Source organism: Rhinopithecus bieti, unplaced genomic scaffold (assembly GCF_001698545.2).
Source record: "Rhinopithecus bieti isolate Rb0 unplaced genomic scaffold, ASM169854v2 scaffold_980, whole genome shotgun sequence".
Lineage (NCBI taxonomy): Eukaryota > Metazoa > Chordata > Mammalia > Primates > Cercopithecidae > Rhinopithecus > Rhinopithecus bieti.
The window spans coordinates 994974-1010642 of NW_016803338.1; the positions used below are offsets into that span (position 1 = coordinate 994974).

Below are 15669 nucleotides of genomic sequence, written 5' to 3' on the forward strand. Positions count from 1 at the left end.
TAATGGCCAATCAATAGTTTTCTAGTGGAGAGGAAGGTAGTGGTGGTGGCTTTACTCTATAATCCCTGTAATCCGCCCAGCAATTCTATGAGGTGGGTGGTGTTCATATCTCCAGTTTTGCAAAAGAGGAAACAGATACCTAGAGAGGTTAATGACTGGCCTGAGCCCTTTGTGGAACCAGGATGGGATAACCCTGCATTGCTCTGGTATGCTGTGGTGAGAGAAGATAGAGAGTCTCAGATAAGATGAAGGGAGGTTGCTGAAGGTGCAGGTTTTCACATGCAACAGAACATTAACTATAAAAACAGCTCAGCATGGCAGGAGGAGCACTAAATGGGAGCCTCAGAAAACCTGATGCGGAGCCTTGGCTCTGTCAGTCATTAGCCAAATGTCCTAGAACTTGACCTTTCTTGGCTTCGGTTTCATCTTCCACAAAAGAAAGGATGGGACAATGTTCTTTCCAGCACTGTCTTTGAGTTACTGAGAAATGAAAGAAAAGTCACCTGCACAGCCTTTCCATTGATGTCTGTCCCCATTGATCCCAATGTGAGGACGCCATTGGACACTGTAACTGTGCTTGTTTCAGACAGGTGTATGTATGACTGGGGGATATTGAGTTCGTGACTAGCCACCTGCCAGAATCAGAAGAAAAACATTTATTGCATGGACTTTAAGCCTCTCCCCCAAATTAAAAGTTACAGTCTTTTTAGAACTGAGTATAAACCTGGCTATTCTTCTATAGAGACAAACATTTTAGCTGGTATCTTGAGTTTATATGTAGATTAGTGCACTAGAAGACTTTAAATGGCACTGTTAAAGATACATTCCTTTTCAGTGACATGTGGCCAACCAATGCCTTCTTTTAATGCCACTCTCATGGAAGCCATGTGTCAGGATGTTCACTCTGGGACATGTAGTGTAGTAAGACAGGTGCAGGCAAGCTCGAGGCCCTTGTCTTAATATTTCTCCTTCGTCTTCTCCTTGTGGTTTACAGATAATTTAACAGATTATGTTTCCTTCATGGGACATTTTGGAGGCATAAGGGTTTTGTTGTGAAGAAGCAAGATATATTCAAAGAAGGCCCTGTGGGTTTATGTGATTTCCTAATTCCAAGTATACTATTAAATAATATTCTTTCCTTAAAGAAAATGTCTTCTCTCTATCTCTCTTTGGGAGTGAAGCTTTGTTTCCCATTCACGTTTTTTAATCAAATGTCTTATTTCACATTTTAAAAAAGGGGAAATTTCTTATTTCATATTTTAAAAAAGGGCAAATTTCTGAATGCAGTAATCTCTTGCTCTTTCAACCATATTTGAAACATTTTCTTAAATTGGCACACATAAGGGCCAGTCATGTAATGTTCCTAAGTAGATTGTTAATTCTAAGAGCGTAATTTTTTATCCTACTAAATGCATTCACTTCTAATTGAGGATTTGGATGAACACAGTATTGCTCTGAGCAGTTGCCAGAAAGCTTACAAGTATCTTATCTTTGAAATCTGGAATCACATTTTTCAGAAGACCTGTGGACTTGATTCTGTTGTATGCAGGAAGAACAATAGAAAATATTTCCTTAATTCTAGGCCGAGCATGGTGGCTCATGTCTGTATTCCCTGCACTTTGGGAGGCAGACGGGGGTGGACTACTTGAGCTCAGGAGTTCAAAACCTAGGTAACACGGTGAGACGCTGTCTCTACAAAAAATACAAAAATTATCTGGGTGCACTATAGGTGGTGCACACCTATAGTCCCAGCTACTCAGGAGGCTGAGATGGGAGAATTGCTTGAGCCCAGGAGGTTGAGGCTGCAGTGAGCTGTGATTGTGCCAATGCACTCACTCCAGCCTGGGCAACAGAGTGAGACCCTGTCTTAAAAAAATAATAATTTCCTCATCCTAACACTTATTTCCCTCACTCCCCTGCATTTTTGCCTTCCTAAAGTCAGAAGTCTTACAATTGACTTGTGCATTTAGTGTGATGGTATTTCTCAAGAAAAAGCTGTTAAGTTGAATGTAACATGCGTATTCTTCTATATTGGAGAAGACAGATACTGATCTCACCTGAATCATTTTGGTATACAGGCCTTGTCCCAGTTCATAGCCACCATGAGTCACCAAGACAGAGCCATCTAGATAGATGTGAACGAGAGCTGCCGCCTGGAGGGAAATAATTATACCAGTTTGGAAATTGATACAGCCAAATGTTGTTGTGAGTGTAGCCTAGGTTGCTGGATGAACAATCTTGTTTCATTAAGTCAATCTTTTATTTTTTCTTTTACAATTTAAATATCTTTATTTCATTAAAAATATTCCAGAGAATACTATATTATTCTGGAGAAGAATGCTATTATTAGTGGCTACAGACAACCTCTTGCAAGGCTTCAAAACCATCAATGTAGATAGATGAATGTGTTTATCGCCCATCACTCCCGTCTTCTGCCTACTGGAGGTCTTGTGTGGTTGCCTTGGGAGCTGCCTCTCCAAAGCCCCAACCCACAAACATTTGATAATCCTTCCCTCCTTGGGTATGAAAATTAATTTTAAAGCAAATATAACTCACATGAGTACATTTACAGGCACAGCCTCTTCTTGCTACTAGAGGAACTGGAAGAACCTTGAGGTGTTTTAATGGTTTCCAAACACTGATCTTTTAGAATCACATGGCTGGGGTCCCATTCTGGAGATTCCAATTTCGTGGCAGGAATGACAGGTTGGAGGTGAATTCCAAATACCCATTTTTTTTTTTTAAACTCCCAGGTGATCTTAATGATTGGCCAGATTTGGGATCCACTGATTTGTCCAAATTCTTTACTTTGCACATGGGGAATAGAAGCCTAGAGAGGGGGAGACTTGGTAAAACTCAGCTGTCTGATTTGTGGTAAAATCAGGACTGGAGCCCACAGCTCCTAACTTGAGCCCAGTGATCTTGGCGACCATGCCATGCTGCCTTTCAAACTAATTGCTGTTGTCCATCTCTGGGGCTGGTGGTTCTGATTGAAGAATCTATAGAATGTGCATGTGGCTCCAGGGATCAGACGGCAGGAAGAAGGAGGCTGGCTACGTAGGGTGGTTCTGCAAGTGGCTGGAATCTTTCTTTAGAGCAATCCCCATCATATGCTCATGCACGTAGCCAGGATCCTACTTCCTTGTTGATGTATGTACCCCTGCCCCCAAACATTCAAATATCGACGAACTCATCTCTTCCAGTCTCCAGAATATGACACTGTATTTGCAGAATCATTAAGTCCTCTACAAGAACTTTTAAACTGTGTGTTTTCACCTCCAAGACAATCTAACAAGAGTAGTGGATGATCCTGTATAAATGAGTATTGCCATGTGCTTTCAGATACCATGCTAGATTTTATGTTGATAATTATATAAGCACCAAGTACGATTACTTTAATTGATGGAGCATATTAGAGCCAAGAGGTGAGACAGTGACCCACAGACTTTTAGAATTAAAAACTTCACAATGACTTGTGAAGCAGCAGCCAGAGCCATTATCTTTTTTTTTTTTTTTGAGACGGAATCTTGCTGTGTTGCCCAGGCTGGAGTGCAGTGGCGCGATCTCTGCTCACTGCAAGCTCCGCCACCTCCCGGGTTCATGCCATTCTCCTGCCTCAGCCTCCCGAGTAGCTGGGACTACAGGTGCCCGCCACCTCGCCCGGCTAATTTTTTTTTTTTTGTATTTTTAGTAGAGATAGGGTTTCACCGTGTTTGCCAGGATGGTCTTGATCTCCTGACCTTGTGATCCACCGGCCTCAGCCTCCCAAAGTGCTGGGATTACAGGTGTGAGCCACCGTGCCCGGCCCAGAGCCATTATCTTTTTGTGAGTGAGGATTTGGTTTTAGAAAAGCAGCATCATTCACCACGTTACATTAATGTTACTTTGAATGCTACTGGCATTAATAGATTATTTTTACTTATTTTGCAAATTTGCTTGTGTTTTATAAAGGCAGGAGCAAAAGAAGCTCATTCTTTGGTTTTGGTTATATATAGTTGACGAACATTAACATAAATAATTTAAGCAACTTTTGAGAGTCCACAAAAAGGTTCTTCTTAAAGGAGGTCTCAGTGTTACTCTGGCTTGAGAAGTACTACCTGGGGGAAAGATGAACACCTGTTCCAGGGAGAGCAGTGCTCATGGCCTTTCCCCCACTCCTTGTTTGGCTTCCTACCTTGTTAGCGGACTCTGGGGAAGTGTGTGCACAGGAAGTAATTTGGTAAGAGACAGCTTGGGCACACCTCATTCACACCGTGAAGGGGTTGTGTGTTCTTTCCTTTGCGTGGGTTTGATTATGGGAACATTTCAGAGATTAATAGGAGTAGAAAAAGAATAGAAGAATCAGACACTGAACACCACACACACACACACACACACATACACACACACACACACACACACACACACACACACACATACACATACACACACACACACACACACACACACGCAGAAACAAATTAGTTATGGTGAAACTAAAAAGGAGGCTGGGTAGTCACTGAGCCTCATTATAGTAGCTCCAAGTTTCCATGTGAGTCATGTAGCTCTGTCTGTTCTCATGTGGTTTTGAAAACTGTCTTCAGATTACCCTGCTGCACTCACTAAGGAACTGGGAAAGAGTAAGCGACCCTCTTGTTACTCCCAGTTTTCTCATGGATTTGAAATTTGGCCCCATATGCCAATACCCATGTTTGGGGCCCTTCTATACCAGCCCAGAACCCCTGGGCTGGACTTTACTGTTGATTGCTTTCAGTGTGACCACCAGGTCTGCCCTGGCACTTGTGGTCCCCAATGCTTGCCTAAACCCACTCTGTTTCCTGCTAAGGAAACTGCCCCAGTTCTTTTGTCTGTCCCCAGAGGGGATCATCCCTTGTTGCACATGATCGATCTTCTCAGGCAGCAGGTCATTTGGAAAAAAGCTTTTGCTGAGAAGACATCTCTCCCAGTCTCGCCTGATTGTAGTAAGCTGTGGGGATCCCAATGGAAAATTTCATGGGGAATATGGCAAGTCCCCTCTTCTTCCAGTAATTCTTTTTGTTAAATTCCTCTGCAGCCAGTTTCCTAGCATAGAACGAAGATTTCTCCAGACATTCTTTCCAGCATCTTTGCAATGGCTCTGGATTAAATGTCTGCTTAAAGGCTGTTTTGCTAATTCTCTTATACATGTTTATTTCTTTAACCTGAAAGATGATAAAATAAAATGGATTTTAGGATAGAAGCTTGTTTCACATGTGCAGTATGTGTTTTTGTTATATGCCTGATATGCAGAAAGTCTTTCTAAAGAAAGAAAACTATTTTAATGGCTATAAATATGCAAGTGCAAGTGTACATGTATAAACAACAGAGTAATAATAAAAACAGTATAAACTACTCTTGAGCATTCCATATGCACCAGGCTCTAGACTAAGTGTATTATCTAGTTAACATCACAATCACCCTGAGAAATAGTTGGTTCCAACCATTGTGAATTCTGTCACAAGTTTGTCAGTGGTGAGACAAAATTCTCCTGATTCAAAATCCTTTTACACCCACACAATGTTGCCTCATTCTTAACTGTTCTCAAATTAGCTCCCCAAAGCCTTGAATTGTGGCAAAATATCTGCACAAATGGCTGTAACCATTCTGTGCTCTCTGTCCCCTGGGTGGCTTCACACTGATTCTAAAGTGTGGCTTGCTCTAGCCAATGGGACAGTAAGTATGTGACGTGGACAGAGATTTGAAAAGCACTTGTACACCAGGGCTTACCACATTCTTGCTGTTCGTGGCAGCTCTGTGACCACCACCACAAGAACGAATCTGGCATACTGGAGGGTAAGAGACTCTGTGACGTGGAGATGTGCCTTCCCGACTGAGGCATCCTAGACGAGCCAGCGTGATGACCACCAGACATGTCAGTGAAGCTACCTTAGACCATGAGCTCCAGTTGCTCTCACCCAGACCAGAAGAGCTACCCAGCTGACCCACAGAATCATGAAAAGACTGTTGTTCTTTAAGTTTTGTGGTTGACTTACCACATAGCAAAATCTAACTGATACATAGATGATGTGCTTTATTGTTTTTGAATCCACATGGGGTTGACATAAAGCATATATAGGCATTTAAGATATATTGGAAGCAGTGATCTCAGCATTTTATTAGGGGGTTATGACTTATTACCTCTTCAGGGGGTAAGTTGCATTGAGATGCCACGGCAGTTATGTAAGCTTCGACTACCACCGTACCCTGAGGAAAGCCAAATCCTCGAATGGCTGTGTTGGATGGATTTGTTTTGCAAGCCCTACCCCGGCACCGGAAATTAGGAATATAGTATGCATTTTCAGATTTCAGCACAATGAACTCCACCACCTGAGTTGAAGCAAAACAAAGTGAAATCTCACATCTGACAGATATTCAAAACCACTTATCTGAATTTTATCTAATTTGAACCTGTCACAGGCAGAAGTTATCTGATTTGTAAGACAAATCTTTATGCAAATAAAGTATAATACATACAGCTCAACTGGTAACCTATGGGAAAGGCATGTTTCTCACCATCTCAGACTCATCAGGAGTGCACCTGCCATTGACGTAGTATTTGACATCAGCAGCTTTTATCACACCATTGTTCATGAATCCAATCTGCAAAGTGATAGCAAGTAAGGCATTTTTCTCAATAGTCCTTCTGTGCAATGAAATCATGCTGTACACAAACACATCTTGTCACAATTGTCAATGTATGCTTAGCTTATATACGTGATTGGATGTGACAGGAACCAGAGGAATATCAAGGATGGTGCCCAAGTTGAACATGATACCAATAGAAAGTTTTGGGTGGTTTTAGGCAATGTCTAAATATCTCTTTCAAGTGGTGTAGGATGTAGTAATTGTCTTTACTATTGGTTAGTTAACACTGAACAATGTCTTAGGCAGTTTGATTAACTTTTGCTTTTACCTACTTTGTATTTTCTGAGGAGTGGGTGGCGGCCAGCAGTTATCAGCATGTCATCACCACGTTCTAGGATAAACCGGATTGGACGGCCAGTCCTATAGGAAATGACTCTCTTAATACACTGGATGCTTCATAAAGTTGTAGAAACATAGTGATGGGGGAGGGGGACTTGAGATAATCTAGCTTATTGGTTGTCAGTGAGGGCAGTAACATTCTTTAGACAAGCTCCTTGGAAGTGTGTGGGGCATTAGTATTCTTCAAAAAGATCATAATTATTCTGGTTTAGTCATGTCTGAGAACTTATATGTTGCAATGATACGTTATTTGGTTACAAGTTACTTTCTTTTTTATATTATACTAAGGAATTGTATTATTGTTTCGCAATTATGTATAGTAGGTTTTACTGTTGTGAATTTCACTTTGAGATAGTTAAGAGAGCATTAAAATATTAGGTTGGTGCAAAAGTAATTGCGATTTTAAATATTTGCCTTAAAGGGAATGTTGAAGCTAAAAGGGTTGAGCTCCAATACTCCACTGAGCATAACCTTCCTTGCATTCAGACTCCCCTTTCATAAAATGTCCATCGAGGACTCCTCTGGTTTCTGATGGAATGTTCCCAGTGCCTGCAAACCTGCAATTTATAGGACAGTTTTTCCTATTGTTGGAAAGTGCCAATGAGCTAAGATGTTCATGGTTTTTCTGTTTGTAGAAGTAGCCTGGGATAAGTTAGTTTGAATAAGTGAACTTTGGTAGTTACAAGGTTCACAAAAGTCATGGCTATTCCAGTGTTTGGGTATTCCAGCTGGATGACACAGAGGCTAAATGAACATTCCCAGGTGGTTGCAGAGCCCCTGCTTTATTTCATGACAAACTGTGTCTCTTTTGGGGCTGGGGTTTGACATTCCTTCCACGTGGCCAACCTCAGCTGAGTTGAAAGCTGAGACGAAAGCTGGGGTGCTGGGCTGAAAGAATGCAGATGGCATCAATGCTATTTGGACTACTAACGATGCCACTGTGACTCTTACTTGTTGGCGGCCACAGCACTGACAGCTCCTAACACAGCAGGCTTGGCCACTTTCCCTCCAAACGCTCCTCCAGTTCTTTTCATGCGGCAGGCGATTCTATTCCTTGGGACGTTCAGTGCTGCAGCCACATATTCCTGCAAGATGTAAGTTCCCAAAGTTATGTAAATGCAATTTAATAGTTTACTTTCTCATCCTTGTATTTCCCCTCTGCCCAGTAAAAGAAATCTAGTAATTCAACAAATACTTATATTTACAGAATTGTGTAACCATCACCATAATCTAATTTTAGAACAGTTTCAGCATCTGCAAAGAAATTTTGTATCCATTAAGCACTTCCTCCTCATCTTCCCCAAACCCCCAGCACTGGGCAACCATTAATCTACTTTCTGTCTATATAGATTTGCCCATTATGGACACTTCATGTCAGTGGAATCATACACTACGTGGTCTTTTGTGACTGGCTTCTGTCTCTTAGCATAATATTTTCAAGTTTCATCCATGTTGTAGCATGTGTCAGTACTCCATTCCTTTTTTTTTTTTTTAGTTCAGAGTCAATAACTTTATTAGAAGGAGAATAATACTAAAATTTGTCAATGACAGAGACAATCAACTTTGTAACAGAAAGTCAGGGAAACTTTATTTTTACTTCTAAATCCAAAGGCTAAGTATAGCAGAGTTGTAAAAATGAAATCCCACTTAGTCTGATTCACACAAGTACTAACGTTTAATCCTGTTTTCAGAGTCCAAGAACGAAAACTTGCAATTAAACACTGAGCAAGCCACATGTTTAAGTAAAATTTCTTAAAAAGTCTTAAAAAATATGATACAGGACCTAAGTTTTCATTGGCATACATACTATTAACATATGTTCTGAAAACTGGTAGGTTACATCAGTCCTGAATTAATTTTAATAATAACAATTTTAAAACTGACTGAGCTTTATACTTTTCTATGCTACTATAGTTTTCTTTCACCTCATTTGTTAAATGTCAATCTTCACTTTATGTCATTTTCAGCATTCTTCCAAAAATCTTCGAACAGTAGTACTTTGATCTAAAGTCTTATCAGATTGGTTTTCAATGAACCGAGTGTCACATTCAGATTTAGTGTCTTCACTGGTCCCATTGACCTCATTCTTAGTATCGCTTTACTTTGATTCAATGTTTGTGTCTTCACTCTGTTTTTTTTGACTACCAGACTTCACACTACTTTTTATTAATCATCAAATCTTCTCTTTCTCCTTGGATTTTCTATCTTGTTCTCTGTCCCAACTTTTGTCCTGTGCTTATATGACTTTCAATTCTGGCTTTTTGATCTTCTTTGATCCCAGCTTCGAGATCTATGTTTTCTTTCTGACTGCTCATGGCTTCTGCTTCTTCATTGATTTCTACTTCTGCTTCACCTTCTTTCTCTGCTTCATGATCTTCTGTGGTCTCAAGACCTGCTGCATCTTCAGTCTGAAGTTTGGCTTGAGTGCTGTATTAGTCTGTTCTCACATTGCGAATAAAGACATACCTGAGACTGGGTAATTTATAAAGGAAAAAAGTTTAATTGACTCACAGTTCTACATGGCGAGGGAGCCTCACAATCACGGCAGAAGGCAAAGGCAAAACAAAGTCATGTCTTACATAGCGGCAGGCAAGAGAGTTTGTACAGGGGAACTCCCATTTATAAAACCATCAGCTCTTGTGACACTTATTCATTACTATGGGAACAGTATGGGTAAACTGTCCCCATGATTCAATTATCTCCACCTGGCCCCACCCTTGACACATGGAGATTATTACAATTCAATGTGAGATTTGGGTGGGGACAGAGCCAAACCATATCAAGTGCCTATTTCATGAACACCTTCTCTTTCTTCTTTCTCTGTCATAAGCCCTTTCTTTTTCTCTTTCTTCTTCCCTTCATCTTTTCCTTTCTCCTTCACTTCCTCTCTCACGTTCTTTTTCTCTTCCATTTCTTGCTTCTCCTTTTTTAGATGCTCATCATGATCAGGTTCTTGAGTCCTTTTTCTTAACTTTTCTTTTGATTCTTCTAGAGTTGTTTTAATTTTGGCATATCCCATGTGTTGTTTTTCCAACAAACGGTCATCTACCCAGGATTGGTCATCTCCTACTATCAAAAAGGCTCCACACACTTCACAAACTTCCATTTGTTTTGTGTGTGTGTGTGCAGAAAAACTTTCAATTTTCAAGGTTGTGGATCTAGGCAATTCTCTCTCTTCTTTTAGTTGTTCAACTAATTTCATCATCCCCTGGGCTTCTACTTTTCCTTCAGACCCTAATTCTTCAATCTTCTGCAGAAGTACATCAATGTTGTCTGTTAGAACTTGAATTTTTTCTTCATTTTTGCCTGTTAGGGCAGCCGCCTCAGAAGACTGCTGGATTTGAGACAGTGCCAAATGAGCATGGCCCCCTTCTGGTTCTACATTCTACTTTTGCAAGTAAGCTCTGTAAGTATGGCAAAACAAACAAACAAACAAACAAACAAAAAACACCTCTCTCATAGCCACCTTTCATAAAATGAGAACTCTTCTCAGACTGTTTTTGTAGCTTTGCAGTATGAATTTCTTCACATGGACCAAGATTAGAATGTGTATATGTGAACAATTCTGCAGAACAAAAACCACAGAGATAATATTTATAAATGTTCTGTGGTCCCACCACATGTTGCTGCGCTTCTTATCCGGGGTGAGGTTTTGGTCCCAGCCCATTAACTCATCCAACAATTGTGTGGCCAAAATCATAGTGCTTCTTTTGGGCGGTTTCTCCCAGCCCAGGCACCCAGTGACAAAAGTGCTGGTGGCACTATCACCAACCTCCTCAGTCTGCTCTCAGGTTGAAAAGCCTCCTTTACATAGGAGCCTACAAGACAAAATCTCCATTCATTTTATGGCTAAATAATATTCCACTGCATGGATATACCACATTTTGTTTCTCCATTCATCAGCTGGATACTGGGTTGTTTATACTTTTGTTTATTATGAGTAATGCTGCTGTGAACATTTGTTCGTAAGAGTTTTTGCATTTATCTGGGGTGGATATTTACTTGCAGAATTGCTGAATTATATGTTCAGTCTGTTTAACATCCTAAGAAACCACCAAACTATTTTTCAAAGTGGCTGTGCCATTTTTCATGCCCATCAGCAATGTATGAAGGTTCCAGTTTCTCTACATCCTTGCCAACACTTGTTATCATCTGTCTTTTTGATTATAGACATTCTAGTGGGTGGGAAATGGTATTTCAGTGTGGTTTTGATTTGCATTTCCCTAATGACTAATGATGCTGAGCATTTTTTAATGTGCTTATTGTTCATTCACATATCTTCTTCGGAGAAATGTCTACTCAAATCCTTTACTGGGACTGCTTTTGATACTGCCTTAGCTTCTGGGCTACGGCAGCCTGTGGGTACCCAGTGCCCTAGTAACTCTCAAGGAAATGTCTGCTGTTGTGTAGCTGACTGATTGTGACTCAGGAAATGTTAGTAATAAGTGGCAATGGTGACTTTGGGACATACATGTTGTTCATTGGAACCCAGAGTCACATACCCCCCGCCAAAAGGGACCTCAGGAGTGATCTTTATCACCTTTCACAATTTACAGAAAAGGATGTAGATGCCCAGTGACTTCCAGGAGATCACACAACTGCTTAGGGTTGAAGCCTATATCTCCTCCAGTTACCTGCACGCGGGTTGGATACTGTGTTCCAAGGTGTAACACCATTTCTTTATCTTCTTTTGGGAGAGCTAGGATAGACAATGTTTCCATACAAAAATGTTCCTGTCCTTCCACATGGACTTCACCTGTAAAGCACAAAACACAAGGCAATGTTTAATCATAAGTTCCAACGTGGGCACTCTTGGTGGTGTTTTGCTTATGAAGAGTGAATTGCTTTAGCTTATGGAGAGCTGGACTTTTTTTTCTTTTTTTTTTTAACAACAGAAAAAGTTTTTTTTCATATGCATATGGGAGGGCCTCACGGAAATGAATGGAAAATCCCAATGAGGTGATTAGGTGGTTAGACCCAGAAGCTTATATACTATTTTAACAAAGGACAATACATTTGTGGAGAAGTGAGAAGACAAAGGAAATGGGTTTTGAGCCTCTGGGGGTGGCAAATTGTGGAGAGATAAATATACAGGGGAAATTAATGGAGGATAAGGGTTATTTGAGTAAGGTTTGTTATGCAGATTTATTTCAGGGCCATCTCTGGGCTGATAAGAGTCTGGAGTTGTCTCTTGTTCTGCTCATTCTGGTACAAGACAGGGGTCAGGAAACATCTTCATAAAGGGACATTTATGCCCTACTTTTAGGTCAATAGGAGGCGGGTAGATAACTTTTTTCTGTGTCTGCTGCTTCTCAGTTGCCTTTAGCTCAAAATAATCCTTATGTGAAAGTGGCATATTTTAAACCCAAATTTATTTACTTAACAATCAGATGGTGTTGACAATATACTAGGTAACTTTCTAAGGCTGAGCACTTTATAGACAATTAATTTACTTAATCCTTCTATCAATCTGATGAGGTATGTATCATTACCCCCATCTTGCCAGATGGGGAAGCTGAGACATGGAAAGGTGAAGTAAGCTGCCCAAGGTGACACAGATAGTAAGTGGCAGAGCTGGGATTCAAACCTAGGCAGCCTGACTGACTCATGCTGTGAACCACGACACCACACTGCTCCATATTGGCATGCTGTGTGACTCTTAGTCATTCCTGCCAAAATTCCTTTCACGTTCCAAATTTCCTACTTGTGCCAAAATTCTGAACTCTCACAATTTCTGAAATCCCAATTGGCAAAGGTTCCAAATGGTACTCTGTCAATCTGCTGCCCTCTGGGTGAGAATAATAATTAAAAAATATATAGCATGGTGCTTAAGAGCTAGAGCCTTGGGATCAGCCAGTCCTGGTTCTACTGATAACTGAACATGAGACCTCAGCCAATTATCTAACTTTTATAAGCCTCAGTTTCCTCATTTTGAGAAATGAAGCTTCTGATATGTTCCTTCTCAGAGTTGTCCTGCTTGCATGTTAAATGGTAAGCAGTAAATAGTAGCTTAAAATAAGTTTAATAATAATATTAATCTCTTAGGATTGTTATTAGGATTAAATAATATAATACATGTAAAATGCTTAGACATGGCACCTGGCACAGTAAGTACTTGATAAGTGTTAGCTGATATTATTATTATTATTAAATCATCTTTGACCCAAATTTGTAGTTTTTATAAAACCTCATTTAATTTTAAAAATAAAATCCTGTGGAGTAATGAATGTTTGGTATAAGTAGCAGTTACTGTCAGACATCTGAACATCTCTCATAAGTTTACTGGTTGTGTCCTACTATTCTTACAAGGTAGTGTATTGTTTTTATAATTGGGAGGCAGTCTACATTTTCTACTTAAACAGAATGATGTTAGGAAATATACATCCTAAAGGTCTCTCTCAGGTTTTAATAAAAGATAAAAGCTTACACCACTTGCCATTCTAGTTACTTAGAATAATGTAATAGATCCTGTGAAGATTATTTTTTCTTACCAAAGACCAGCAGTGATTCTGTTACTAAAGACAACCGTGGTTATCTGGCCACACATTAGCATCACTTGGGGGAGCTTTTAAAAAAATATTAATGCCCTTTTCCCATATTCCAATATTCTAATTTGACTGGTCTGAGGTGGGACCTAGGTATTGTGTGTGTGTGTATGTGTATATGTGTGTGTGTGTGTGTTTTGAGATGGAGTTTTGCTCTTGCTGCCCAGGCAGGAGTGCAGTGGCGTGATCTTGGCTCATTGCAACCTCTGCCTCCTGGGTTCAAATGATTCTCCTGCCTCAGCCTCCCAAGTAGCTGGGATGACAGGCACTTGCCACCAGGCCTGGCTAATTTTTGTATTTTTAGTAGAGACCCGGTTTCACCATGTTGGCCAGACTGGTCTCGAACTCCTGACCTCAGGTGATTCATCTGCCTTGGCCTCCCAAAGTGCTGGAATTACAGGTGTGAACCACCATGGCCAGCCAATATTGCTGTTTTTTTTTTGAGACGAAGTCGCCCTCTGTGGCCCAGGCTGGAGTGCAGTGGCCGGATCTCAGCTCACTGCAAGCTCCACCTCCAGGGTTTACGCCATTCTCCTGCCACAGCCTCCCGAGTAGCTGGGACTACAGGCGCCGGCCACGTCGCCCGGCTAGTTTTTTTTGTATTTTTTAGTAGAGACGGGGTTTCACTGTGTTAGCCAGGATGGTCTTGACCTCCTGACCTCGTGATCCGCCCGTCTTGGCCTCCCAAAGTGCTGGGATTACAGGCTTGAGCCACCGTGCCCGGCCTGCTATTTTTTAAAATATAAAAAATCTTTTTTTATGGCTGTATAATATTCCATGGTGTATATGTGCCACATTTTCTTTATCCAGTGTATCACTGATGGGCATTTGGGTTGATACCATGTCTTTGCTATTGTCAATAGTGCTGCAATGAACATGCATATGCATGTATCTTTATACGAGAATGATTTGTATTCCTTTGGGTATATACCCAGTAATGGATTGCTGGGTCAAATGGCATTTCTGGTTTCAGATCTTTGAGGAATCGCCACACTGTCTCCTAAAATGGTAGAACTAATTTACATTGCCAACAACAGTGTAAAAGCATTCCTATTTCTCTGCAGCCTTGCCACCATCTGTTGTTTTGAATTTTTAATAAAAGCCATTCTGACTGGCATGAGATGGTATCTCACTGTGGTTTTGATTCGCATTTCTCTAATGGCCAGTGATGTTGAGCTTTTTTTCTTCTGGTTGTGGGCTGCATAAATGTCTTCTTTTGAGAAGTGTCTGTTTATGTCCTTTGCCCACTTTTTAATGAGGAATGTTCTTTGCATGTTCATGGATGGAGCTGGAAGCCATTATCCTCTGCACACTAACGCAGGAACAGAAAACCAAACACCGTATGTTCTCGCTCATAAATGGGAGCCAAACAATGGGAACACATGGACACAGGGAGGTGAACAGCATACACTGGGGCCTCTTAGGGGGTGCAGGGAGGGAGAGCATCAGGAAAAATAGTTAATGCATGTTGGGCTTAATATTTAGGTGATAGGTTAATAGGGAAAGCAAACTACCATGGAACATGTTTACCTATGTAACAGACCTGCACATCCTGTATGTGTACCCCAGAACTTAAATAAAATTAAAATACAGACACATGCACACACACACACACACACACACAAACCTAGAACTTAAAAAAATAATCTTAGCCAGAACATTAAGTCTAAACAAATCAATTAACAAATAACAGTGTCAAGATTGGAAAAGATAAATAAAACTGTCATACAACTATGTACATAGAAAATTCAAGAGAATCTCTGTCTATTAAAATAGTAAAGGAATTAAGCAAAATTGCTAGATATAAGATCAATATACAAAAATTCACTGCGTTCTTATATACTAGACACAACAAGTTAAATAAAGTTAAATAAAAATAACCATAGTATCACAAAGCATAAAATACTAGGAATAAATATTAAAAGGAGTTGCAAGATCTCTATAGTGAAAACTAAAAATTACTGAGAAAAGTTAAAGAAAACTTAGATAAAAGGCAAAGTGTACCATGCTTATGGATTAGAAGACATAATATTGTTAAGATTTCAATTCTCTCAAATTGATATATTGTTTCAATGCAATCCCAATCAAAATCCCAACAAATTATTTTTGGCGGGATTTATGA

The 15669-nt window shown here is 40.3% G+C and overlaps 1 protein-coding gene across 1 annotated transcript in view; it reads right to left on the reverse strand.

Moving 5' to 3' along the window:
• The window catches only part of LOC108532268 (aldehyde oxidase 4-like), a 74037-nt gene that overhangs the window by 12705 nt on the left and 45663 nt on the right, over window positions 1-15669 (reverse strand). Inside the window, 8 exon segments of the mRNA XM_017876216.1 lie at window positions 504-632; window positions 2058-2153; window positions 4953-5180; window positions 6157-6345; window positions 6532-6618; window positions 6936-7023; window positions 7954-8087; window positions 11637-11758. Of these exon segments, the coding sequence (XP_017731705.1) occupies window positions 504-632; window positions 2058-2153; window positions 4953-5180; window positions 6157-6345; window positions 6532-6618; window positions 6936-7023; window positions 7954-8087; window positions 11637-11758 (1073 nt within the window).